This window comes from Bipolaris zeicola (assembly GCF_000523435.1).
Source record: "Bipolaris zeicola 26-R-13 unplaced genomic scaffold scaffold_2, whole genome shotgun sequence".
Taxonomy (NCBI): Eukaryota; Fungi; Ascomycota; class Dothideomycetes; order Pleosporales; family Pleosporaceae; genus Bipolaris; species Bipolaris zeicola.
Genome location: NW_006912051.1, coordinates 1 through 25,729, shown reverse-complemented (window position 1 = coordinate 25,729; position 25,729 = coordinate 1). Strand labels below are relative to the sequence as shown.

The 25,729-nt window shown below is 51.9% G+C and overlaps 9 protein-coding genes across 9 annotated transcripts; 5 read left to right on the top strand and 4 right to left on the bottom strand.

Moving 5' to 3' along the window:
* Positions 1–946: 946 nt before the first annotated feature.
* On the bottom strand, positions 947–1,398 carry COCCADRAFT_21648 (uncharacterized protein; the record flags this gene model as incomplete). The annotated part of the gene is made up of 2 exons (XM_007708475.1): positions 947–1,180; positions 1,276–1,398. The coding sequence occupies 2 exons, from the start codon at positions 1,396–1,398 to the stop codon at positions 947–949; spliced, it is 357 nt and encodes a 118-aa protein (XP_007706665.1).
* A 110-nt stretch (positions 1,399–1,508) lies between these two features.
* On the top strand, positions 1,509–3,146 carry COCCADRAFT_31955 (uncharacterized protein; the record flags this gene model as incomplete). The annotated part of the gene is made up of 2 exons (XM_007708501.1): positions 1,509–2,309; positions 2,361–3,146. 2 exons carry the CDS (start codon positions 1,509–1,511, stop codon positions 3,144–3,146), a joined length of 1,587 nt encoding a protein of 528 aa, XP_007706691.1.
* A 1,202-nt stretch (positions 3,147–4,348) lies between these two features.
* On the top strand, positions 4,349–6,509 carry COCCADRAFT_31954 (uncharacterized protein; the record flags this gene model as incomplete). The annotated part of the gene is made up of 4 exons (XM_007708500.1): positions 4,349–4,367; positions 4,448–4,579; positions 4,635–5,154; positions 5,207–6,509. The coding sequence occupies 4 exons, from the start codon at positions 4,349–4,351 to the stop codon at positions 6,507–6,509; spliced, it is 1,974 nt and encodes a 657-aa protein (XP_007706690.1).
* Positions 6,510–6,936: 427 nt separating this feature from the next.
* On the top strand, positions 6,937–9,321 carry COCCADRAFT_81577 (uncharacterized protein; the record flags this gene model as incomplete). Its single annotated transcript, XM_007708547.1, has 3 exons — positions 6,937–7,230; positions 7,280–7,527; positions 7,578–9,321. The coding sequence occupies 3 exons, from the start codon at positions 6,937–6,939 to the stop codon at positions 9,319–9,321; spliced, it is 2,286 nt and encodes a 761-aa protein (XP_007706737.1).
* Positions 9,322–9,507: 186 nt separating this feature from the next.
* COCCADRAFT_81693 (uncharacterized protein) lies at positions 9,508–10,471 on the bottom strand (the record flags this gene model as incomplete). The annotated part of the gene is made up of 3 exons (XM_007708546.1): positions 9,508–10,018; positions 10,073–10,213; positions 10,305–10,471. The coding sequence occupies 3 exons, from the start codon at positions 10,469–10,471 to the stop codon at positions 9,508–9,510; spliced, it is 819 nt and encodes a 272-aa protein (XP_007706736.1).
* Positions 10,472–11,518: 1,047 nt separating this feature from the next.
* COCCADRAFT_31952 (uncharacterized protein) lies at positions 11,519–12,565 on the top strand (the record flags this gene model as incomplete). Its single annotated transcript, XM_007708499.1, has 2 exons — positions 11,519–11,783; positions 11,832–12,565. The coding sequence occupies 2 exons, from the start codon at positions 11,519–11,521 to the stop codon at positions 12,563–12,565; spliced, it is 999 nt and encodes a 332-aa protein (XP_007706689.1).
* A 3,291-nt stretch (positions 12,566–15,856) lies between these two features.
* COCCADRAFT_31951 (uncharacterized protein) lies at positions 15,857–16,881 on the bottom strand (the record flags this gene model as incomplete). The annotated part of the gene is made up of 2 exons (XM_007708498.1): positions 15,857–16,279; positions 16,342–16,881. 2 exons carry the CDS (start codon positions 16,879–16,881, stop codon positions 15,857–15,859), a joined length of 963 nt encoding a protein of 320 aa, XP_007706688.1.
* Positions 16,882–18,651: 1,770 nt separating this feature from the next.
* COCCADRAFT_321 (uncharacterized protein) lies at positions 18,652–22,289 on the bottom strand (the record flags this gene model as incomplete). The annotated part of the gene is made up of 3 exons (XM_007708445.1): positions 18,652–20,585; positions 20,636–21,906; positions 21,955–22,289. 3 exons carry the CDS (start codon positions 22,287–22,289, stop codon positions 18,652–18,654), a joined length of 3,540 nt encoding a protein of 1,179 aa, XP_007706635.1.
* A 580-nt stretch (positions 22,290–22,869) lies between these two features.
* Positions 22,870–24,801, top strand: COCCADRAFT_21640 (uncharacterized protein; the record flags this gene model as incomplete). Its single annotated transcript, XM_007708474.1, has 1 exon — positions 22,870–24,801. One exon carries the CDS (start codon positions 22,870–22,872, stop codon positions 24,799–24,801), a length of 1,932 nt encoding a protein of 643 aa, XP_007706664.1.
* Between the last annotated feature and the right edge of the window lie 928 nt (positions 24,802–25,729).

The following is a 25,729-nucleotide window of genomic DNA, read 5'->3' as shown; positions in this document are numbered from 1 at the left end:
GGTGTTTGATGAAAAGTGGAGACGGACATGCCTTATCGATACTGTTTGGGCTTGTGGGCTGTTGTTGAACTGCCAGGCGATGGGGCGCTCAGGTAGTACTAGTCAGCAAAATTCGTCAGCAGAAAGAAAAAAACAAGTCCGACTACTGCAGAACGGCATGTTGGCGGCCGCTCTCTACCAACCGGAGTATAACTGCGGGAACGCGGGACTTCTCGAACTAGACGCTGGAGCGAAATACAGGCTAGTGCCTGCACCACGGTCGGACCATGCATGTCGGCGTGAAGGTCACTAGACGAAAGCGAGTCGCTGTCCCCCTCTCGCCTCGTATACTGTATGCGCGTACGCGAAAGACGCACATTCGGGATTCGAAACTTGACTGACAGGTTCCTATGTGCAGGGCGAAGTACACTATCACAGGGGACATGTCGCTTCCAGTCACCTGGGAGGTACAATCACTGAATTGACTTTCGTGGCGGCGGCGCAGCGGCTACAGGGTGTTCAGCTCCACATTCGGACTTGAATACCAAGAGAGAAGAGAAAGAAAAAAATAAGCCGTGTTGTTTCCTACAATGTCGGCAGATTTTCGTTTCGACACAAAAGCCCAAGGCGCTTGTTCTATGGAAAAGCCGAAGAGGAAACTGTAGCAGCTAATCGAATGCGAGGGCTGACGTTAATCTAAGGCAGGGGCAGACATCACCGTTTGAAGATCAGCCACTTTTGGGACGATCGTGCCACTTAGCGCTCGCGTGGCTCCTCAGGAACAGGCCTGGTTTGTTCCCATCCTATGGATTATGTCAACCCGCTATCGGAACTGTCGAAGAAAGAAAACACTCCCGCTGCTGGGCGTCGCGCGAACGCCTTGTCGGTTTGTTTCAAGTACCGATGGCAGAGAAAGCTAGACGCTTCTCGCTAATACACAATGCTGCCTGACGCTTTCTCTCAACTTTTAGCGGGCCTTGTCGTGACCTTGGAGTACCGAAACTTGTTTCTTGGTATTCGTTTGTCCCGCTTCGCCCGAAGGATTCGCTTTATCATACCCCCTGACACCCGTGCCGCTTGTGAACTGCGCGCGGCTCCCCTGGCTCAGATCGCCACCACCCGGAAACGGGTGTGGATCTAGTCTTTTTGGTGTCACTTCTAGACGCCTAGGCTTATCTTGATAGAGTCCGTGGCATGGGGGCTGCCCACTGTGGCTGCATGCAATTCCACATGCAGGAGGCCTTTTTGGCGTATATTTATCCAAGGCCATCTCCCCCTCTTCACACTTTGTCTTACCTTTGCATCTGCATCACTGTCCCTCTTTCTCTCTCTCTTTTTGGCTTCCGGTACAGGAATACCATCCCTTCCTTCTTTGTGGACTTGTCCATACACACTCTTTTTTCTGATATCCCAGAGCATCTAGAGTCCGTGACTCGATACCTTCATTCACACACAGCCCACTCCTTTTTTTGCTGTTTTACGACACAGACTCACTGTACAAGACTCCTGAACATTGTCACTGAGCCATCATGCGTTTCGACATTGTATCTCTCACGGCTGGCTTTGCCGCCACTGCCTCAGCTCAGTGCTATGGCAACTACTTCAGCTTCTACAACCGCAACGGTCCGGCTATGAGCTACCAGCGTCTCGACCCTGGTCTGTTCCCTGGAGCTGAGAGCCCCCATCTTCACTCCTTTGACGGAGGAAACGGACTGAAGCAGACGGTCGACTACGCCGGCCTCCAGGACTCGTCCTGCTCCACTGCTCGTGTCAAGAGTGACAAGTCTTTGTACTGGCGCCCTACCTTGTTCTTCAAGAGCAACGCCGGCTTCCAGCGTGTTCCCGAGAAGGCAACCAAGATCTACTACAAGTACGGTGATGGAAACAACTGGGCAAACGTCACTGCGTACCCTAAGGGTTTCAACATGGTTGCTGGAAGGCCCAACAGGCGCAGCAACAGTGACGACAACGCAGCCGGTGTCCGCTGGGGCTGCCACCAGCCCGACGGCGGCGAGACGGCTATCTTCGACAACGGTTTCCCCAAGGGCTTCACCTCTTGCAAGTTCGGTTTTGCCTCTGAAGTGACCTATCCTTCTTGCTGGAACGGAGAGCCCATGGATCCCAAAGATGGCTATGCGCACATGGCCTACCCCAATGGCAACAGCGGTGTTGGTATTGAGAACTGCCCCGTCACCCACAGAGCCGCACGCTTCCCCACTCTTTTCATCGAGTACTGGTGGGACATTTCGTCTTTCAAATTCGGTCCTGATGAGGCTCCTTGGGTCCTCTCCAACGGCGATGCCACTGGATACGGCTTCCATGCTGACTTCGTAAGATTACCTGCTTCCATTCCAATGCCACTATGCTAACTTGATGACAAGATGAACGGATGGGACGAGGGTGTCCTCGACAAGGCCATCAGCGAGAACGACGGTTGCAAGTGCGGCTGTGGTTGTGGTCAAGAACAAATGGAGCAATGCTTTGGCTCCGCCAACGTCAACAAGGACAGCGATGACTCCTGGGCAAGCTGCTCTGCCGCCGAGACCCGTATGTCGAACGATGCAGAGATCCTAGACGCCCTCCCAGGCTGCAACCCCGTCCAGTACGGTCCCGCCTCCGCTACTCCCGCCTCCGGCGCTGGCTGCAACGCTGCCCCAGCTGCCCCTACCGGCAACAAGAGCACTCAAGCCTCCTCCTCCTCAGCAGCAACCCAGACTCCTTCTGGCAACGCCTCAGCTCCTGCCGACTACAAGTCCACCTCCAAGGCCTCTCCCGCCGTAACTCCCGACGCCACCCCCGAAGCCACCAGCTCCCCCTCCCTCTACCCCTCCTACGCCGCCGGCCTCCCCAACAAGGGCGTCGACAAGGAGGAATCCGGCGACTACGACGCCGCACAGCCAACTCCTATCGCTTCTCCCACCGCCCCGGCTGATAAGACTCCCAGCCCCGTCGCTGGCGGCTCCAACAACAGCGATGACGAGGAAGAGGGAGACTGCAAGCCCCCCGTCACAGTCACATACACACCCACCGTCACCGTCACCGCCACCGCTGCAAACGTCGCCGACGCATCTATCTGCACCGGTGCACCAACTGTGTACAAGACCTTGACTGAGACGGTTACCGTACAGGCTTCGGGCGCCAAGGAGACTCCTGCCTCGTACTACTAAACCATGCATACCAATAGTGTCCCAATCGGCCATTTTGGGCCCCTTGTGTACAAGTCTGGCAGCGCTTTCAGGCGTCTGCTATGTGGGTGGTTGTTCATTCGTTCTTCTTTTTCTGAACCACACTCAAAGATGAAATTTTTTTTTCATCTGAATCTTCATTGTATATATATTACCTGCCATGACTGAGAGGAGAAGTAAATGAAAAGGATTGGAGTTGAAAGATACTATGCACCTGTTTCCATTGTGATACTACTTTGTGATGTTTGATAGCTAATACACTGGTACATTGTATTCACCCTTGTAGACCCCAGCCTTTCTCAATTGACTCTCCTGTCTCTCTTGTCTCTGGGGAAAAAAAGGAACAACCCCTCACGACGGAAATGAGGAAGAAGGTGCAAAAAGGAGATGAAGCTCTTGACGAGCTCCGGCTTTTGACTCAGCCGAGGTTTGAACTCGGGACCTTCAGTGTGCCTAACAGGATGTTAGACTGACGTGATAACCAACTACACCACCGAGCCCTGATTTGATGTAAGTTGAGATGGTTGGCGCATATATATTCTAAACAACATGTGTGAACACCACTCGAACCGGGATCTGCCAAGGATGATCAATCCGGTTTAGTGGATACAAACTACCGATCCAGCAACCGAGGGCTAGCAAATCAAATAGGTACGTCCAGCCGACTTTGGAGAAGCTGGTATGTACAGGCATTGCGGGACGAAATGCTACATTCATGACTGGGAAAAGACTGCTCAAAGTGTTTGCAGATCAGAGTACAGGCGCTTGTTGAAGTTGTTAGAGGTGTATGGTGAATAGGGGATCCATGTTTGCGGGTGATGGCAGCTTGTTACTAGATCACCACGTCCCTTCAAGACATCAACATCTCGCACAACTATCAACCAAAGTCTTTTCGTCGCTTGCAATATATGTATACACAAAGCCGCTCGATGGAACCGAAGACGAGACACGGAGAAGTGTGTGGGGCTCCCGGCACGTGGGGTGGCTCCTGGGGTTGGGGCGGCGCGCGACGAGGCCGAGGGCATACCGGCAATTGATCACGTTGCGGACGGACGTGTCGCACGTTATCAAGAAGCATTGCGCACGTTTTGGGACATCTTCATTTTCCGGTCGCTTGCTTACACTCTTTTTCCCTCTTCTTTCACAGTCTTGTGTATTTCCTAACAGCTTTGAAAGAAATCATTATGGATCTCAAGGATCTTGGTGAGTTATTTCCCCATGCTGTTGAGTTGTTGCGAGCGCGACGCTGTTGCACACATCCCAGCTAACCCGGCCCTTTCTAGCACCCGTTGCAGGCGCCGCCATTGCAGGCGTTACTGCTGCTGCCGCATACATCGACGCCAAATATCACATCTCCAAAGATATCGCAGGAATTCGCGGTCAAAAAGCCGCAGCGCGTGGAATAGAGAAGAACTGTAAGTTCGGGCTGTTTGTGTGTGCTCACATCACCCTTTGCTAATAGTCCCGCAGCTCGAGGCAAGGGCCAATCTCTCTGGTACCAATTCGAAAGCCAAGTTCGCCGTCTCCCCTCGAACGAAGAGTGCATCTGGTCTCGTAACGGATGCTACACCTGGGCCGAAACCTACGCGAACGCCTGTCGCTATGGCCAATACCTCCACCAGCATGGCGTCGTGCCCGGACAGCTCTTCGCCATGTACATGATGAACCGACCCGAGTTTCTGTTTGCTCATTTGGGCAGCTGGAGTATAGGAAGTGCCCCGGCATGGATCAACTACAACTTGGCGGGTGATTCGCTGTTTCACTGCTTGAAAGTAAGCGGTGCCAAGGTGATACTTGTCGACGAAGACCAAGAGTGCAGGCAAAGGATAGAAGATATCCGCCAAAAGTTGGAGGAAGAGCTCGGCATGACTATCTTGATTCTGGACAACAATCTAAAGGGCGAGATTTCGAGGTCGGAGCCCAAGAGGCCAGAAGACTCCCTTCGAGTAGGCGCGAAGGGCAAATTCCCTCTCTTCATTTTCTACACGAGGTTGGTTACTACTACACGTTCTTTCAGAGAAGCGATCAGCTGACGATACCAGTGGAACGACTGGACACCCAAAAGCCTGCCCATTCCCCACGGAAAGAGCGGCCGGTTTGACAGGTCGTGTAGGTGCCATGGGTCTGAAGCCAGGACCTAATGGTGATCGATGGTATGTCTGCATGCCTCTTTACCACGGTACCGGAGGTACCACCGCACTCGTGTGCATGATTACTGGTCTTACCTGCTGCATCGGCACCAAGTTCTCCACATCAAGATTCTGGACCGACGTACGTGACTCCAAGTCTACCGCCATCGTGTACGTTGGAGAGACGGCCCGTTACCTCCTCAACGCCCCTCCAAGTGATATGGACAAAAAGCACAATGTCCGAGCCATGTTTGGAAACGGTCTTCGCCCAGATGTATGGCAACGTTTCGTCGATCGTTTCGGCATTGAAATTGTCGGCGAGTTCTTCAACAGCACAGAAGGTGTTATGGCGCTCTTCAATGGTTCTCGCGGACCCTTTACAGCCACTTCAGTCGGACACCAAGGTCTCATTGACCGCTGGCGATTCCACAACACCTATGTCCCTGTCGAGGTCGATATGGTCACTGGTGATCTCCTCCGTGACCCCAAGACTGGCTTCTGTAAACGCAAGTCGTATGAGGAGGGCAGCGAGATTCTTGTTCAGTTGCCCACCGAGGACGCCTTTGTTGGCTACTGGAACAACCCCGAAGCCACCGAGAAGCGCTTCGAACGTAACGTCTTCAAGAAGGGTGATCTCTGGTACCGCACAGGTGACGCCCTTCGTCGTGATGCCGACGGTCGATGGTTCTTCATGGACCGTCTTGGTGACACTTTCCGCTGGAAATCCGAAAACGTCAGCACAGCCGAAGTCAGTGAAGTCCTTGGATCCTTCCCCGGTATCCAAGAAGCGAACGTTTATGGTGTCGAAGTACCAGGCTACGACGGACGAGCAGGCTGTGCGGCCATCCTCATTGACCCTGCACAACGCGATTCGTTTGACTTCAACGCACTACTTGCCCACGCGAGCGCAAAGTTGCCCAAATACGCAGTCCCTGTCTTTTTGAGGGTACAAAAGCAGCAAACTACCATGCACAACAACAAGCAAAACAAGGTCCCATTGAGGAACGATGGAATTGACCTAAGGAAATTGATGGAGAGGGCAGACAAGGAGGCCAAGGAGCAGGGCAAAGACCAAGCTGAATACGACACCCTCTACTGGAATCCAACTTTACTCGGAGCTACCAAGGGCAAGGGTGCTGAAGGCGGTTATGTCGTGTATACCATGGCTGATTGGGATACGCTGCAGGCAAACAAGGACCAGGGCGCAAAACTATAGACTGTTTGTAATTGTGCATGTTATTTTTTGTTAGTTCGTAGCGTTCTCGTTTATCAAATGGATTGTATTTGTATCCTGTCTAGACATAGCCGTGATTCTGGAAATACCGAGGGAATGACTGTCATTGGACTGTATTCTTCTATGTTTGTTGTACTTGTGTATCCGATATTTACTTGCATTATCATAGAATCTACTGGATGAATACATTGTTCTTAGTTGAATGCAGATGCATCTGTCCGGTTCTGCAGCTGGGCTGGGGACATGCGTGTTTGCTCTCCAACAACTTCACACTCACGCTCACACTCACCGCAGTTGCCTGGAGCTCACCATCCCCGTCCTTCCATTTAAGCGACTCCCCTTCGATTCCATCTCTTCTACTACAACACAACTCTTTACTCAGGTTGTAACCTAAGAGTTGATAGCAACCATGGGTAAGGACACCGATACCGATCGCAAGGACGCAAAGACCCCAGTCACCCCCGTGCCAGTTGATCCAGATGCCGTCACGACGAGCTCTCTACAAGCTCTTCAGTCGGCGGACCAGCGCAGGGTCATGGATATTGTGGACAAGCTGCGCCGCACTGGTTTGAGCGGAGTGGTGGAGCTGCCTCAGCTCATTGTCTGCGGTGACCAGTCCTCTGGCAAGAGTTCAGTACTAGAGGCGATCACTGAGATTCCGTTTCCTCGCAAGGAAAACCTGTGCACACGATTTGCCACTGAGGTGAGTCCAATGATATCTGGAAATTATGTACTGGTCTAACGATACACAGATCATCCTTCGCCGCTCCCCGGCTTCGACGAGTACTGTCACGATTACGCCTGACAAGCTGCGCCCAGAGTCTGAACAAGCCAAACTCAAAGGGTTTACCAAGTCTATCCAGAACTTTGATCAGCTTCCAGATGTGATTGAAGAAGCGACTCTTGCCATGGGCCTAGGCGTTGTGGGCGGTATCAGCTCCAGGGCATTTTCTCGCGATGTGCTGTCTGTCGAGATTACAGGTCCTAGTAGGCCTCAGCTGTCAGTGCTGCTCCCTGGGATTGATGTTGTGATAAAATGACATCATCTAGAACTCTTGTTAATCTTCCGGGTCTTATACATGCAACAAACAAGGCCCAGACAGAAGCGGACAAGGAACTGATTCTGGACCTTGTTAGTCAGTACATGAAGAACCCGCGCACCATCATCCTGGCTGTAGTGAGTGCAAAGAACGACTTCGCCAACCAAATCATTCTCGACCATTGCCGCAAGATTGATGAGCAAGGCCGTCGCACTCTCGGCATCATCACCAAACCCGACTTTCTTCGCGAGGGCACTGACAACGAACTGAGCTGGATCGAACTTGCCCAAAACAAAGACATCTATCTCGAGCGCGGCTGGCACATGCTCAAGAACCGTGCCGACAACCAGATGAACTTTTCATTTGATCAGCGCAACAAAGACGAGGCACTGTTCTTCAGCAAAGGCCGTTACGCCCAACTACCTCGCGAGTGCGTTGGCATCACCTCTCTCCGCGAGCGTCTCAGCAAGGTCCTACTACACCACCTAATCCGAGAGCTACCATCACTCAAGGAAGAAATGATGACCAAGTACCGCGCAACGCTGGACGAAATCTCCAATCTGGGCGAAAAACGCAACACCAGCCACGAGCAACGCGTCTTCCTCATGAAAATCAGCATGAAAGTAAACGACATCCTGAAATCCGCTATAAAAGGGTACTACGAGTCGCCCTTCTTTGGAACCATCAACAAAGACGCCGCCGTCGATTCCTCAGAAAATATCCGTAGATTCCGCGCCGTGGTCCAGCATCTCAACATGGGCTTCGCAAAGGACATGCGGCTTCGCGGCCACCGTTACAACTTCGAAACCGGACCTGGCGACGACGAGCGAGACTCCAGAGAAGCCATGGAAGCCCAAAAGGAACTCGAGCGCGAACTCAAACAAGAAAAGGACACTACCACATGTCTTCCTGTGCCTAAGAAACTCTCCCGCGGCGAAGCAGTCGAATGGGTGAAAAAGACCCTCGAACGCTCCCGCGGCTACGAACTCCCCGGTACCTTCCAGCCCGTCCTGATATCCCAGCTTTTCTGGGAGCAATCCCTACCATGGGAAGATCTCGCCTCGCTGCACATTTCGAAAGTAGCGCAAGTGTGCCGCGACTTCATCAACGTGGTGCTGGCAGACCGCGTGCCCGAGGAGTTCGAAGAGCGGCTTGTAGCGCTGAATGTGGATGCGGCGCTGAGCAAGTCGCTGGGGGATGCGAGGGAGGAGTTGGCCAAGGTGCTGAGGGATAAGGCTCGGCATCCGTCGACGTATAATCATTACTTTACGGCGACGATTCAGAAGATGCGGTTGAGGAAGCATCAGGCGCTTAGCAGGGCTGCTATGTCTGCGGCGGAGGTAGAAGTGGGTGGCTGGGAGGACCGGTCAATGTTTATTGATCCGATAAAGTTGGCGGCGCAGCTGGATAAGTCGATTGAGCTCGATATGGATACGTTTTCGAGCCAGGAGGCGCTGGATATGCAAAGGGCATACTACAAAGATGAGCTCGGGTACTTCATCAACACCGTGGCGAAGGCGGTGGTTGAGCGGCATTTGGTAGAGACGCTGCCGGATGTCATTCTTTCGCCGCTGGTCGTGACGCAGATGACGGATGAGCAGGTTGAGTATGTTGCTGCTGAGCCGGTGGAGATAGTACAGCAGAGTGCTCATCTGGAGGCGAGGAAGGCCATATTGGAGAGAGGTCTGGAAACCTTTCGAGAGGCCATGGGTGGTGTGAGGCGCGAGGTTCAGCAAAGGTATTTGGGTTGGTAGAGGGCTGAGAGTTTGGTGGTACCGCTGGATAGCCAAAAAAAAAGTGGGTTGAACATGCAGCACAGATGGCTCGTACGGTCGAATACTGGGTATGGATTCAGGGGTGATTTGTAAGTGCGTCAACGTCATCTTGATCCACCCTCATGAATGATTAAACTTCTTTATTATTTTCTCGTGACTTTTACGTCAGTTCATGCTGTAGCTCCTCTCTTTGCCCTCTTCACTCATCAGGGTAGGCTCAAACTTTTGTTTGCGTGCCTGTGTTGCACCAGATGCCTTCCATGCAGATAGGATCAAATCTACAATGGCGTCGACGCCCTGGTCCCTTTTTACAACGGCGAAAATGGTCGGTCCCCCTTCGCGCATCCGCCTACTGTCCCTCTCCATGACATTGAGGTCAGCGCCTACAGCCTCAGCCAGATCGATCTTGTTTACCACCAGCAGATCCGACTGTGTGATACCGGGTCCACCCTTCCTTGGAATTTTATCGCCTCCAGAGACATCAATGACATAGATGATGAAGTCTGCGAGTTCGCGCGAGTAGTTTGCAGCAAGGTTGTCGCCGCCGGATTCGATGAGGAGTAGGTCGGTGTTGAACTTGTGGTGGAGGTTGGTCAGAGTCATGAGGTTCACGGAGATGTCTTCACGGACAGCCGCGTGGGGGCAGCCTCCGGTTTCGACGGCAACAATGCGCTCGCTGTGGGTATGTGTCAGAGAGGGTTGGTCCTGGGAGATGTTGAAACGGTCTTACGCAGGTAGGGCATTGTTCTTGGTCAGGAACTCGCAGTCCTCGCGGGTGAAGATGTCATTGGTCACTGCGGCTATGGAGAAGCGTGTTCGGAGATGCTTGCAGAGAGCCAGCATAAGGGCGGTCTTTCCGGATCCTACGGGTCTGCTTGTGTCAGTGTTTCTCTATGTTATATGATGTCTTGTCATGGCTTCGCTGTCTACTTGAAATTGAGCCACGTTGGAATGAGTCGTACCCTCCAATTCCCACGGTAAACGACCGGTCCTCCCAATCTCGTCCCTCGATGATGGGCATTTCACGTCCCACATAGCTGCCCGGTCCGTCGAGGATCTCATGGGTATGCCCGTGGTCGGCGGCAGAGTGCGAATGCGACGCACCATCATGGGAGTGGCTGTGCGACATTTCCGGACGGGCTGAGGGTGATAAGAGGGATTAGTAGAGGGGATGCTTGCCAGAGGAAATGAAGCTCGAGGTTCTCCATGGTGGGGCACATGGGAAGCTGGCGCGGGGTTGGTTCTCCAAGACCCCTGGCGCGGTAAGTACGGGAGGGTCCCTTATCATTGCCATTATTCCATTATTCCAGAACTAGCAGGACGCTACATGCTACATGATACGAGCAAAATGTCTTCTTTTTCCAATACATGGGACAAGGCCGCATATAAAGCCGATCTTAAGGGCAAGCCGCTCATCATCACCACAACAGAAGCAGTTGTTTTGCTCCAGACGGGAACCAGACGGGGACTGGCCGGACCGACGACGCCTCACAGCCGTGTGTCCCGCGTCCCCTTTTTCTTCCTTTCTATTTCCCTTTTCCTCCACCTCTCCCTTATTCTTGTGCATCCACAGCCAACCCCATCACGATCCGCCGACAAGATGCCTCTTGTGATATGCACATGCACGGATTTGTATGCCTGCATTCCATGGACCCGGTTATCGTGTCCATCCGGGCCCGTAGTTCGTCAGCTGTAACGCTAGAGGGTTCGCGTACGCCGCCATAAGTGGCTCTAAAAGCAAAGCACGTTCACCTCAGCGGAGACTTCGCCGGGCTGCGTCGTCGTCCAATACTGCCGAGGTGCGCCACAAATACGACAATCTTCATGCGCGCAATCTCCGCTTCTCTCAGCTTTCCTACTTCTGTTAGGGCTCCTGCAGGAACATGACACGGTGCTTAGCAGCTGCAACTATCTAAAGGCCAGCGCACCGCCCTCCCGCATGCACACGAGCCTTGATCCCGGTTGGCATCATTCGTCTGTGGCTGTTGTCCCAAACAAGATTGTTGTTGTTGCGACTCGTCCACTTCCGGTAGGGCCGCCCTAATTAAACATACCCATTCATCCTGTTTAGACGTTTCACCTGTCATCCTCGTCCTCCATTTAGTCGCTCTGCTCTCTCTATAACGAACTCTATATTCTTTTTTTCGCTTCAAATACCCCATATTCTTCTTACATAATGTCTACAACAATCGCCATGTCGCCCGAAAAGTCGCAACACACGTCCCTCACCCTGTGGGACATTGACCGTGTGTTTCAAGATGCACACGAGGCATACGAGCAATGGCAGGCACGTCATCGCCGCTCTCGGTCCAAGTGGGTATGCTTTGGTACCAAGAATCGAGATGATGCCATGGGGAAAGCTCTCAGCCTTGGACGCCAGGTTCAGAGAATAATGGAAGCGGGCAAAGAAGCATTCGGTGTGCGGTTCGAGGAAGGAGACCGTAAGCCATGTCTTGCACCTTGTAAACACATGTGTTGACCACGGACAGAGAAATGCAACACGGTGCTATCTGCACAACTGCTCCGAGTCCAATACGAAATCAGACAGCCACTGTACGACAGTGCATTCTCAGCAACACCAATCACACCCATTGACGACATCATTACAACTGCAAAGAGCGTACGCCGCGCCTGCTTAACTGCATTACGCGACCAATATGCCCGCCTCGAAACACCCATTCTCTCGCCAGTACTTCCCCCACCTCGATTCAAGGTCGAATTCTGTCCATTTGCAGACCAGCTTCGCAAGGACCTCAAGGAAACCAAAACCAGCACTCTACGAGCAAAGAAAGCCTACCCACACGACAAGTATGACGACCGAGAAATATGTCCCCACTGCAGTGCGTGTATATCTGTTGCAGCACATTCCGGACTGCCGGCGTCCAGGTGCATTCTCTTCACATCACATATCGCACTGGACCCGGTTTCAAGAGACGACAAAGCGACATTTGCATGCAACAGCTGCTACAAAACATTTGACGATTCCTACGCCTTTCTCGACCACTTCTTCCAAAAGCAGATTGGCAGCGACCGAAGCTGTCTGCGGCTGTCCATCACCAAGTCAACATCGAGCTGGTTCCTGAATGAGGAAATCATTGAGGCGGATCCTTTACTTGTCGAGCAGTGTCTGAAGAACTGCATAGCGCGAGAGACTATGCGTGGCAAACAGCACAAAAGAGCGGGCAGCCGGATAACCATACGAGAAGTGCGTTGTTCGGATTAACATTTCTGAAATGCGAAAGCGAAACGACAATACGATTTGGCATCTTGGGCGACAACAATTGTACAAATGCAACCACTGGGACCGATGAGCGCCGGCTATGTTGTGTTATGCCCCATGGAGTTAGCGACAAGCGATGTGTAGTTGGCGCTATCCCTATACTAAACGTAGCTGAAGACGTGCTCCGCGGCGCATTCTCCGCAATCTCGAGCATGGTAGACGTCAAATCTCTTTTTTAAAAGAGATTGTGCTGGGTAACTTTACAGTTTCCCAATCATTTTTTCCTCCAAGGGATTCTACGGTTAGCCTCGTTGCTCCGGGACCCTTTTTTCAAATCTTTGTATTAAATTCATGTCTAATGCAGTAATGTCTTTTATGAACAACCACTTGAGCGAGTTAAAAGAAGAGCGACTCGAGACTTGGCATCTTATACATGTACATGTCAGCAAAACAGCAATATACCAATTACATATTGATACAAATGTCAATTTATATACATATATTTGTATGAAGAAAAATAAGAAAATTTATGCATCTATGCTATACATGCCTCCCTTGTCCTGTCTCTCTAGTCGTCTCAGCCTCTTCGCACACCGATGAAGCTAACAAAGCTGTCACAACTGTCACGTTTCACTTGCCGAACATCGTCATTTTAACAACGATTAACCCTCTCATCTCTGTTTTTTTTCTGTCATTCTCTCTGCACAGGCCCGCATTTTGCGGTGGAACAGGGATGTGCCCTGGCGTCAACGGCGTCATCGTACGTCGTCGCTAAATGGAGGGTGGTGCTTTGGGGGTCCACCTTCTTTGCTGTTGTCTCTCTCTCTTTCGCTCGAGTAAGTTGGTTACTGCGTGTGATTGCTGTGCTGTTTTTGCATTGCATAGCTAGCTAGCTATTTGACTTTTTTTCTTTTTTTTTCTCGCTGTCGGTGCTACTTTCGGGCTTGGAAGGTAAATTTTAACTTCCGAGTTCCATTCTCTTTCTTCTTCATCGCTGGACGAGGTGTTGTCGGCCTGTCCAAGTCGTAGATGTGAATGTTTCTCTTGTGGTCTAATCTGGAGGAGGCATGTGTATGCGAGATAGCCAAGTCGCGAATGACGTTATTTTTTTTTCTTCGACAGTCTTGATCGATGCGGCTGTATTATGAGTAAAACCACGCAATCAAAGCCAAGATGAGGCTCTGGGCAAAGAAATCGTATTCAATGCTCGATTCACACTTGCAATCTCTCCACCGGTAAATCTGCCGAGCATCTCAGATTAATCTGTCAGCACCTATCCTTCTTCCAAGTCGGATTTCTCCGACTTGGGGGAAATGAAGATAAAGTTTACCACGTGTTATCATTTTAAGATCATCAGGCCACCGGATAAGTTGATCTTATGTGAGCTCTACATGCGAACTTTATTCTGGTGATGATGCAGATTCATACAAAACCCGGTTTGTGTAGGTATATGCATGCTTGACTCGGGGCTTTCTCGTATTCCTTCGGTGCCTAAGCGGTGAGATGGAGAAATGTAAAAGTAAGCTGGCAATATTAAGGTGTAGGAAAAAGTCACGTGCGACGCGTATACCAATTGTATGTAGGAAATAAAGAAAATATCTGCAGACGAGTTGTGACACGTTTATACTTGGGATCCGCGACGTCTCTGTAATTTCCTTTTCCCTTCGTCGATGGTTTCACGACATATGGAGAAGCAAGAGGAAAAAAAGATAGGTGATGCAGAACCAAGCTGTGCCTTCCTTTTCCCACCTCAGCCCTGCCTCATGCATCAACACCAACAGATATCTACATATATGATGTCAAAGACATGCGTTCAGAGTGCATAAACTACCTCGTATCTTTCTCTTCCGATCATCACCTCAACAGCCTCAACTATCCCCCAGCCTCCCCAATATAATGTTCCGATGGTGACTACTGCACCCCATCCGTCACTTTTCCCAGAAAAGACGGCAAACAAAAGCAAACAAAAGCAAAAGCAAAAGCACCCCAAAAGCAATCAACCGAAAAAGAGCTCGCCCAAAACAGACAAAGCTAACTAGGACGAGGCTGTCCACCAAGCTACTATAGCACATTGTATTTCCCCATCGCGTACCAAAATACCCACACACATACCCTAGCTCTAATCTCTTTCCCTTCTTCCCTCCTCAAAAAGCAAACCCAACCACCAGAAAACAAGTTCGATCACCCAAACCAAGGTTATCTCCTCTACCCTTCTTTCTTCAACCTTCCTCTTATTGCTTTTCCCTCCGCCTAACCCACATCCACGTTTATGCCCCATACTTTTCCCGCTCACACACATACTTAGATGCATGCATGACGCCAAAGACCCTCCCCCCCCCTCTCTCTCTCTCTTCGGTTGTCCCTCTAAACTAGTTTGGGACAAAGGGCAAATATGCAACATGCAATATGCAACATGCGTGTAACTCCAAGGCTTTAGCCCCGATGGAAGTGAGTGAGTGATTTTTTTTCTCTGCCTTTGTTTCTTGACTTTCACATGGAAGGTTGCATGGTATGGGAAGCGGGGGGAGGGTAGAGTTAGACCCAGGAATGGACAACTTTGTTTCGTGTCATTGTCAGCCAAAATATGGATTGAATGGGATGGGATGTAGAGTGACATTGCATAATGCCGCGATAAGCAGTGTTTTTGCCCCTCCGTGAGATGGATGGGTGTGGTGGGTCTGGGATAGTATATCCGGGTAGCGGCTTTGCGCTTGAAGGACAAGAACGACGGGTTTTGCTGGGCGCCAAATGTGGAAGCTTTCCGGTGGACAGAAAGAGAGGGGAAGGTAGATCGAGGCGGTGTGAGGGTAGGCGAGATCAAAGGCAACTGTTTGTCACAACCAAGGGAGAATAGAAGAATTTTGTGTGTGTGTGTTCGAATATGTTCGTGATATTGTTGAAAGTTAAATAAAAAAAAACTAGTTATGGGGGTATATCATATCGGCCAATCTTCTTTCCCACCTCGGTACTCTGCGAATCCAGAGTAGTAAGAGGCAAGGGTAAAAAGAGGCTCAAAGAGAACATGAAGACAAAAAACGCCGGTTGCTGTCCATTATCCGGAGATCAGCAAATATTCTTCCCACCCCATTCATATCCGTTCGTCCGTCCGGAAGAGAGAACCCTTTCCCATTTGGAAAATAAAACCCGAACCCAAGACTGTTGTTACGCCATGGTATATGCCGCTGGAACGCTCCATCCTGCCGTAGCTCGGAGAACGTGTAAACAAAAATAACAGAAAAATACACGAAAGAAACGAACTTTATCAATAATACATTTCATCCTCCTCTTTATTCTTCAAGCGTCGGTTTCTCTTAGTCCGCGAGAAAGCCATCGCTCCCACCAGTTTCGCACACCGACAATGCTCTCGCGGCCGTCATTGTGGCCGTCGTGACCGCCAGGGTCACCAAGGATGCAGGAGAAGAACCAGAAACCGGCGGCAGTCCAGGCTGCGATTGCGACGCCGAATGCGACAATGGGTGAAAAGAGGTGGATGACGACAAGCATGGGGGCGCTGTAGCCGGATGTCGAGTCATGCGAGTAGACCATGTGCAGTTGCAGGTTGAGCGACGGAGCGAGGAAGGATTTGATTTGCTCGGAGAGGGGCGCGCGCGCAGTGCAGAGGCGGAGCGGCGATAGCAGGAGGGTGATGAAGAGAGCGAAAAAGGTCCAGATGGCAATCACACCGGAGAGGAAGGCGCAAGGTCCGCAGAGCCAGAGCTAAGGGGTTGTGTTAGTCACGAGCGCGTCGAGTAGGTTGCGATATGAGATTTTTTTCTTACCAGCAACTGCAACGCCTTCTCTTCGGGGCCTTTTTCTTGAAAGGCGCCCTTGTCGTAAACAATGGCATCGCCGCCGGACGGGACTGCAGACAGGCGGTTTGAGACGCGGTAGCCGTGAGCCAGAGCCTCGGCATGCTTTTCCGGGTCGATGTGGGCCCGGGGTGGATAGGAGAGTGATTGGCGCTCAATCTGCTCAGACGAGTAGCGATACGCGTTTGATGAGTTGCGGTGGTGGCCGACGGAGGAGATGCTGCTGTTGGTGCTGGGGCTTGGCGGCGACGAGGGCTTTGGCGAGAAGGGGTGGGAGATGACGGAGTCGTGAGGGCGGCGGTTGCTCGACCTGCTCAGACGGTCGGAGTGGACCGAGGAGTGTTGGTGGTAGTGGTGCGAATCCTTTTCATTGTATTGGTAGGTGTAGTCGTGGTCGCTGTTGGCGCTGGGGCTGGACAGGCGATGGTGGTGTTGCGGCTGTGGTTGGTGGTGTTGGCTGGGGGGCGCGAGTATGGCCGAAGCAGGCGGCGGCGGAAGCTGGGATTCCATTGCCGGGCAGTCGGTCTGGTCAACGTCACGGGCGGACGGGCATCAAGCGACGCTGGAAGACATGCGAGGACAACGAGGCAGCGGGCATGTTATAGCGAGCAGCGGAGACGGGCCCCAGGAGAGGCAAGACTCTTGTTACATAGAATTACGCTCTCAAGGCCTTGGGAGAAGTCTTGGGCTTGGCATCCATCCCCAAGCCTGGGCAGTCTGCTCGGCAGCCCGTTCCAAACCCACCCACACCCAATCACACCCGCTCTACCCGGGCGCAGGCGGACGCAGCGCAACTCTGCTGCACACGCCGCTACAACAAGCCCGCCGACGGGATGCGCGGCAGTGACATGTCAAAGACCATGGCTCGGCCATGCTGAGCAACGCTGAGCAACACTTTCCTGGGATTATGTCTGGCTGCCGCCCTTGCTGGACCTAATTCACCGTCTCCACGCACTACCGCCATCACCACCACCACTACTACTCGTCGTCGACACACGCACACATACACACACGCACACACATACAAACACGCACACACATACAAACACGCACACACATACACACACGCACACACATACACACACACACACACACCGCACCGCCAAGCTGCCTCCAGAAGCGCTGCCACGGCCCCTCGATGGCCTCCGCTGCTGGCTGATGCTGCGCCCCAAGGTTTGTTGAATTCCCGCCTCGTTGGAAATATCCGTCTCGTGACCGTGTACCATGGATGCAGCCGCCCACGGTCTAATGTATTAGTATCTACTGTGGTAGCTACTTATTGTCTGTACATGGGTAGTACATACTATACATGCACCCGCCCACCCAGATACATACATCCATACATACCTCTACCCTACTAGACACACTTAACACCCACCTACATCCGACCTCTCACGTCGCACTCCCCTCTCGTCCAACCCTCTTCCCCACGGCGGAGCACCGGAGCGCCCTCAGCGGCATGGCTGTTGGTGGGAATGAAATGCTTCCAAGCTGCTTGTCTGGGCTGTCCGGCCGGGCTGGGCTGAGCCCTCAGGCCGGGCCCTACTAGGCATCGATGAAACCACGTCTGTCTTGTTGATCTTGGGCTTGGCTGTTGGCACGCCAGGAGCGAGAGGAAAAAAAGCCCTCAGCACGCTTCACCTCCCCCCCTCCATACCCACTAAATGCCGCCAGCTGGCCCTGTCAACCCGTTCGGTCAATTAAATATTACCTTTTTTTTTTCTCGGCACCCTCTGCCTGGGCTTCTTGGTCGACGCACAATGCAAGAAAAAAACATGCCAGAGCCGTGGGCCCAAGCCCTTTGCCTATCTGCCCCGTGCTCCCATCCCCCCGTCTCATACCTAGTACCGACCATTCCGACCCCCACCACCACCTAATGTCCCCCCTCTCTTGACTCCCAGGACGCGTATCCATTCGACGTCATCCTTTTGCGTACTCTCTCCACGGAGTAGTATACCCGTATACTTCTACGTATCTATTCATCCATACACATTTCCATGTATGCACCCTGACCGTACTATGGCCGTTTTGGCCAACACAAACTTTATTAGTGCGGGTACGGTACAAGCCCGTGTGTTAATCTCACCCTCGGCTCGGATCTCAGGTCAGCAGATCTCCAGGGTCAAGGCACTCTGTAAACATTACCGCCTTAATGGCTAAACAACAGACGTGGCTCGCCACTTTCAATTTTTCTTTCCTTACGCATCAAATGTGCATTTCTTAGATACTTGTTACTTTTGGTAATGCCCAGATCCGTCATCCTGCTTGGCATACTACTTCTCAAACACCTCGCCGACCGCCTACAAGCTTCATCCCCTCACGCATCGCATCCGTTAACCGGCTCATCACCAGCTCCTTGATGCCCTTCTTCTCCGGCTTAGGCATAAACCCTAGCTCAATCAGGTAGCTGACATACACCCCAACCGTATCTTCCGTCACCGCTCCTCCTTGACTCCAGTCTTCGCCTGTCCATGCCTGGTCCTTCTTCAATGCTTCCGCCGCGTTCTTATCATCTAGTTCCGGCGCCTTGGTGTCACCGGGTAGATCCCCGGTCACAAAGTGGTACAAGGGTAGTAGAGCATTCTCTTCCTTTGTCCCCGACCGGTCAGCAACATACCTCTCCATCCTCTGCTTCCACTCTGCATACGGCACCAGAGGCACGTTGTAGCCAAACTTCTCCAACGCACCCAGGAACTCGTTGAACGTAATACGCGGATGTGAAGTCACCTGCGCCACCCCAAGCGGTGCAACTGGCGGGTTAAACGACGACGCCACAACTACCCTCGCAACGTGTGTGACGGGTACCATGTTGATCGTGTTCGTGATGTCGGGCCTAGACTCGAGCTGAATGCAGCCCTTGAGCATTCGGACAAGAAAGTCATCCGTGTTTGTAGTACCGTAATCTGGATCTCCCAAGACATATCCAGGTCGAATCACACTTCCACTTAGACCCTTCTTGCCAGCTTGGCGCGTCAGGTATTCTGCTGCCCATTTGGACTGGCCATAGCCAGTACCAAGACCCTTGCGTGCACCCTCGAGGTCGTCAGCTTCGGGTACACCGGTTCCACCTTCGGTGAGACTCTTCTCCGAAAGCCTGACAAAGTAATCCGTATCCAGCACCGACGTCGAACTGACAAGACCAAACTTCTTGGCTTTGCCAGCAGCACACATGGACAACGCAGTCATGGTCGACAAGACATTGGGTCCTCGTAAGCGTGAGTAAGGCAACACCCAGTGCACCAAGGCACCGTTGTGGATGACCACGTCGATCGAGTCAACGAGCTTGTTCCACGTGTTCGCCTCAAGTCCAAAGTTCTCCTTTTCCAAATCACCAACCAGAGGCTCCAGTCGCGACTCCCACCCGTCTTCCCAGATTCCATATGCTGTACACGTTTGCCTTACACGTCCCAGCGCACCATCAATGTCCTGGGCACGCACAAGTACAGTGACCTTTCCTGGTCTCGACAGAATATCCCGTAGGATGTAGGCACCCAAGAAACCCGTTGCGCCAGTGAGAAAAGTATGCACTTCTTCCTTTGGATTCAACTCCTCTCTGGTCTTGAACTCGGTCAGTTTGTTGGCAAGGTCTCTGGCGTCGGCAGAATACGCCTCATCATCAGGGTCGTCTTCCAATGCCTCTGCCGTGTCAAGACGCAATCCAATGGGGTCCATGGCTTGATCAATGTTTGCCGAGAAACCGCGCAGTGTAGGGTATTGGAAAATTGTCGTCATGGGCACGTCAATATCCTTCCATTCTTGACGAATCTTGAAGAAGAGTTGCTGTGCAATGATACTGTGTCCGCCAAGGTCGAAGAACGAGTCACTTCCGCCAATGCTGTCAGCTGTTACACCACGATCACCAAGAAGCTCAGCCCAGATCCTAGCCATGGCCTTTTCGGTAGGCGTCAGAGCTGCACCCAACTGCGATGGACGTCTGGCTCCTGCAGCTGCGAGATCTGCTGGATCCGGGAAAGGCAGTGCCGGCCGGTCAATCTTGCCATTTGGATTCAGTGGAAACCGGACAAGTGGAACAATGACCGATGGCACAGCGTATGCAGGCAATTTCTTTTTGAGATGCTCACGCACATCATCTCGGAGATATTTGAAGCGTTTGAGCAGCGTCACCATGCTTGTGTCGCCAGTGGAATCGCTTTCCTTCGCTCCACGCTCCTCCAGCCAGTCATACCATCGCTTCATTTCAGGAACAATGTAGCCTGTCATATCAGCTATAATTCAGGAAAAGGACTTCAAGACTTCAACTTACTGACGAGCGTCGGCTCTTCGTAGGCATCACGCTTGAGCAGTGTAACATTTTCGCGCACCAACGGATGGGCAGAGAGATGCGAGTCAATTTCGCCAAGTTCAATGCGGAAGCCGCGAATCTTGACTTGCGAGTCCACTCGCCCTGTGCAGTGGACGTTTCCATCTTCAGAGTAGTGGCCCAGATCTCCTGACCTATATAGTCTGTCGCGGGGGCCTTTGTAAAACTCCCGCCATGGTTCGGGGGCGCCCTGACTCTCAACCTGTTTCTTGTCCTCGTCTATCCACTTTTGCTGATCCACGAACCAGTTGTCGATGAATTTGGTAGCTGTAAGATCTGGCAGTCCCAGATATTCTTCGGCAAGACCGCCGGCCCGCACGTAGATTTCACCGCTTTCACCGGGCTTGCAGATCTGGTTTCGATCTTCGCGGTTGACAACCAAGAGCTGCACGTTGTTCATTCCTCGACCAGCGGGTATAACCTCACCAATGGTATCAAGGAAGTCGGGCGCTTCTGAGCAACTTGGTAGCTCGTAGTAGCTGACGGCGCGTTGTGTTTCCGTGGTTCCGTACATGTTGACAATGCGCACATTTGGTGCCAGATTCTGCAATCTCCTGCAGTCTCGTTTGATCAACAAATCACCCACGAAGAAGGAGTGATGAAGGCTAGGGAACACAGCTGATGCACCTCCGACAAGAATCTGACCCATGGCGGGTGTGAGGTGGGTGACGGTGGCGCCATACTGGCGCATCCACTCGGCGAGTTTCTCATGCTGTATATCGTCCTTGCTTGGCACAAGTAGTTGGGCACCGAGAAAAAGAGGTGTGAAGATGTCTCGCTGAATAGGGTCGTGGGCGATACCAGAAAGCATTGTGAACTTGTCATTTTCAGATAGTCCAAACGTTTCTGCCATCCAGGGAAAGTAGTGAGTGAGCGAAAAGTGTCTGCCTTTGACGCCCTTGGGCTTTCCTTCGGATCCCGATGTGAAGGAGAGAGTTGGTGTTGAGTCTGGGCCGACGAGTACACCAGGCAGTTCGGTCCTGAGCTGCTGCTGCTCGTCCAATATATCCTTTCCGTCCTTGGTGCCTCCAACCAGTGTGCCATCATCCTTGAGCTCGAGTGCAGGTACCTCTGTTCTTAGTTGCAGGTTGTCTTTGATGTAGTCTCGCACTTGATCTGAGAGAGGGCCTGCTTCGCGTGTGGCCTTGTCAATTATTACAAGAGCGCGCGGTTGAGAGACTTCGAGGTAGATGCATTGGCGGTCTGGAGGGTATCTTGAGATTGTCAGCCATGCATAGAAAGACTCGAGACGAGATACTTACAGTGGGTCTAGTACTGAGAAGGTCGCGCCTGCTGCTAGAACGGCCATGATGGCCACGACCAAGTCGACACCTCGGTGGGCGAAGATCATAACCACCTCGCCTCTTTGCACACCACTCTTGACGAGGTGATGGGCTAGTACTGAGGTGGCCTCAAAGATGTGCTTGTATGTGAATTTGCGTTCGGGCGTCTTGCCCGTGGCAGTCTCGACGACACATGGCCGGTCGGGGTGCTTGCGAGCATTGCTGGCAAAGATTTCGTGAATTGGGCCCTTGAAGTCAGACCAGTGAAGGTCTGCCGTGGGGTCTGGGATGCTCCCTTTTGTGAGTGAGGCCATTGTCACGACTAAAAGAAATATCTAGTGGCGTGGAGCGCGGCGTATGCGCACGCGGGGAATAACAATTTTAAAGAGACGCAATTGAAGAAAAAGGCCTGTCGGATGTGTCGGAATTCAAGCCTCGCTGTCTGCTGAGTCGAGGCGATTGGCAGTGAGGGGGAATGAAGAAGAATGTGTAAAAGTAAATGTGTGTAGGGGTTCAAAAGTACTCGAAGTATGACGCATCCAGTCAAAATGCTCGAGGCGCAGGCGACATCGGCGCCCCCCACTAGACTACACCAATGCCAGTATGCACCACTTACAAGGACCTAGTTTAGTGCAGGGCGGGACTCGGTGGCGGCGGGGTGAATGCCAAGCCCACCAGCCCTACGTACGCTAGCCGGGCACCTCCTCGACTGCCTGGTCAGCACAACGCGTCGCCCTCATTTGGGCCAACATCAGCCAACCAACCATCCATCCTGTTCAGGCCCACTGCGGATATCGGCTTGTAGGCTGCCTGGGGCAATCTCATGTCGCCAATGTCACGGTAATCCTCTCTTCTTCTCCTACTCCCTTCCCCCCGCCATATCTCAATTGCGACATGCCCGTCCAATATACCTGCATGGGGAGGCCCGTGACGCTCCATATGCCCCCAAGGAGATTCCAGGCCGTCTTCATCATCCTCATCTTTCTCGTTTTCAACCTAGTCTTCTACGGGCCACCATCGCGCAAAAGCATACCTACCTACGACCAAGTAGCCGACGCCGTCAAACACCCGCAAGCACACGTTCCTGACCTTGGCCAACTCCCATCTGTGCCCAATCCCTTCGGCCCTTCACCTCACAAGCCGCCCGTTCAGGCCAACAGCACTGCTGCTAGTGCATACGGAGCTATAGAATGGCTGAGTGATTTCAAGTGGCGCAACCCTTTCTCGTCTTCTGTGACTCTCGACGAGAACAGAGCCCTGCTGCCTCCTCTCCGCGACCGCCCGCCCATTTACACCTACTATGATGTGCCCAAGAAGCAAGACAAGGACGTATCGGCTGCTGAACAAAGGCTTCTTTTGGCATGGCGAAGGGCGTGGTGGGCACAGGGTTTCAAGCCCGTAGTGCTATCGCGCGATGAAGCTAAGCGCAACCCGCTCTACCAAATCTTCCAGCGCCTTAAGTTAGATCCAAAAATTGAATTCGAGGTCATGCGATGGTTGGCATGGGGTCATATGAAAGGCGGTGTTCTCGTCAATTGGCTTGCTCTGCCCATGGCCGAGTACGAAAACCCTATGCTGAACTTTTTGCGACGCAACGAGTATCCCAAGCTGTCGCGCGTCCAGTCTCTCGACAATGCCATCTTTTTCGGCGAGCAAATAGCTGTCAACAATGCTATCAAGAAGCTTGCCGATAACCAGCTGTTGAAGAATGTTACGGCCAACAAGGACAAGTTGACTAAGCTGGCCAATAAAGAGGGTGGGCCAGTCGTGAATCTTCTGGCTTCGGCAGATGTGGCAGTGGATGTCAAGGCTGACGGTATTGCGTCTTACAGTACCGCTACTATTTCTAGCAAGTACAAGACCATTGCCGACAAGCTCACCAACACGACCAAAGCGGAGGCGCTTACTCTGCTTGAAAGTCTCATCAACTCGCATCTCCATCTGACATGGCAAGAGCAACACCCGGAAGGTGTAACGGTCGTGAAGCCAGTGCCGGAACATACGACTGCGCTCATGTTTGAAGCCACTAATATTGCACGCAATCTCACACAATGCCCAGCCTCTCCAATGCCCAAGACGTGCCCGCCCAATCGGCCAAAATGCAAGCCATGTGACGCCAATAAGGCAATGAAACTCCAAATTTTTCCAGAATTTGTCAACACGACCAAGTTCTTCACAATCGGTACTGTGCCGCATCCATACACGCTTACTTCGTTGCATTACACACGGGACACAGTCGATAGTAACTTCCTGCGTAATAATGCCGAGCGCGATCTCTGGATCCGGAAGTTGACCGACAAGTCTATCCCAGGAGACCACACTGAAGAGGTTCGCGTACTAAGGTTCAAAGAGCTTGTGGCAGCCATCCCTGCTCATTCACTGTGGTTGACGGCTGAACGCATCACTCAAGATGATCTCGACTGGGTCTTTGGTTTTGGCTTGCCCCAGATTGCATCTACTACTGCTGAACCTAGCTCGCCGAGCAAGGAGTCCGAACTCATCATCTTTCCTCGTCCAGGGCCTCCCAAGCCCATCCAAAGTATCGATATACCTGATGACAAGTGGGTTGAAAAGGAACAAGAACGCCTCAACAAAGCTCGTGATGCCATCAAAAGCAAGGATAGGAACATGAAGAAGATTGTGGAAGCAGTAGAGCAATGGAACTTGGCGGATACAGAGGCCTGGAGGTTTTCCAGGGCTTATTCTGCCAGAAGACGACAGGAGAGAAAGAAATGGGAGGAAGAGGAGGCCAAATACTCGGGTAGTGAGAAGAAGGCTGGTGTCAGGCCTGGATCAGGTGGAGGAAGATGGATTGACAAGAAATGAATGGTCAACGACTATTAACTGCATGGTGTTCAGGCGTTGTGGGTAGTTGTAAATAGATAGCTTGTCTATTGTACATAACATCATATAGTAGACATGTAGCAAGAGAACGATCTTCTTAACTGGTAGCTGTGACCAGTATTTGACAGCCTTGCTTTTCAGTCAAGAGTCAGTGCACGTGTGTTCATTGCTACTTTCGCTACGCTAAGTTTGCTCAAAAGCTGGAAATCTCCATACAATCAATGCAGAAGATCGGCCTGCACAAAGCAAACCAATACAGTGGTGATGATGCTAGGTAAAAGTGCGGATACCTAACCAACTTCAAAAGGGAAACTATAACTACGGCTGGAATTTACTCACTGAGTAACTATTAGAAATGATAAAAGCATTTTCAGTTCGGGGGCATGCTGCTCAAGTGGTAACCTAAACGATCTGATTGGTGCTGGCGAAACTGGTTCATATTTCCATCCACCATACTGAGACCCTCACGATGACTGTCTACTTAGCAAACTCCATGCTCGCAATAGGCCGTTTGTCTGAATTCTGATTAGCCATCAGGCTTCCCATGAAAACACTAGTCAAATGCAACACTCAAGAGGATCTGTTGTTTTCATCTGATACACTCCAAGTCTCTGAACCATGGGTGTAGAGAAGCGTGTCTCGCACCACACACAGCGCAATTGGTATGTGTCGTTTATTTCTGATCAGAACCCTCAGATCTATGTGGACTGAATATGGTTTGCTCTTGGAACAAGAGCAATAAAGGCCAGGTCACATTGTGGAATCAAGTTCTGTCTCCTATTTCACATTAACGTGTTTCACCACCGAGCGCCGCACCCCACCGAGCGCCGCAGTTCCCCCACTAAAACAACGTCCCAACAATAACGCGTGATGTCTCAACAACTACAAACCCAGAGAGAGTATACTGAAG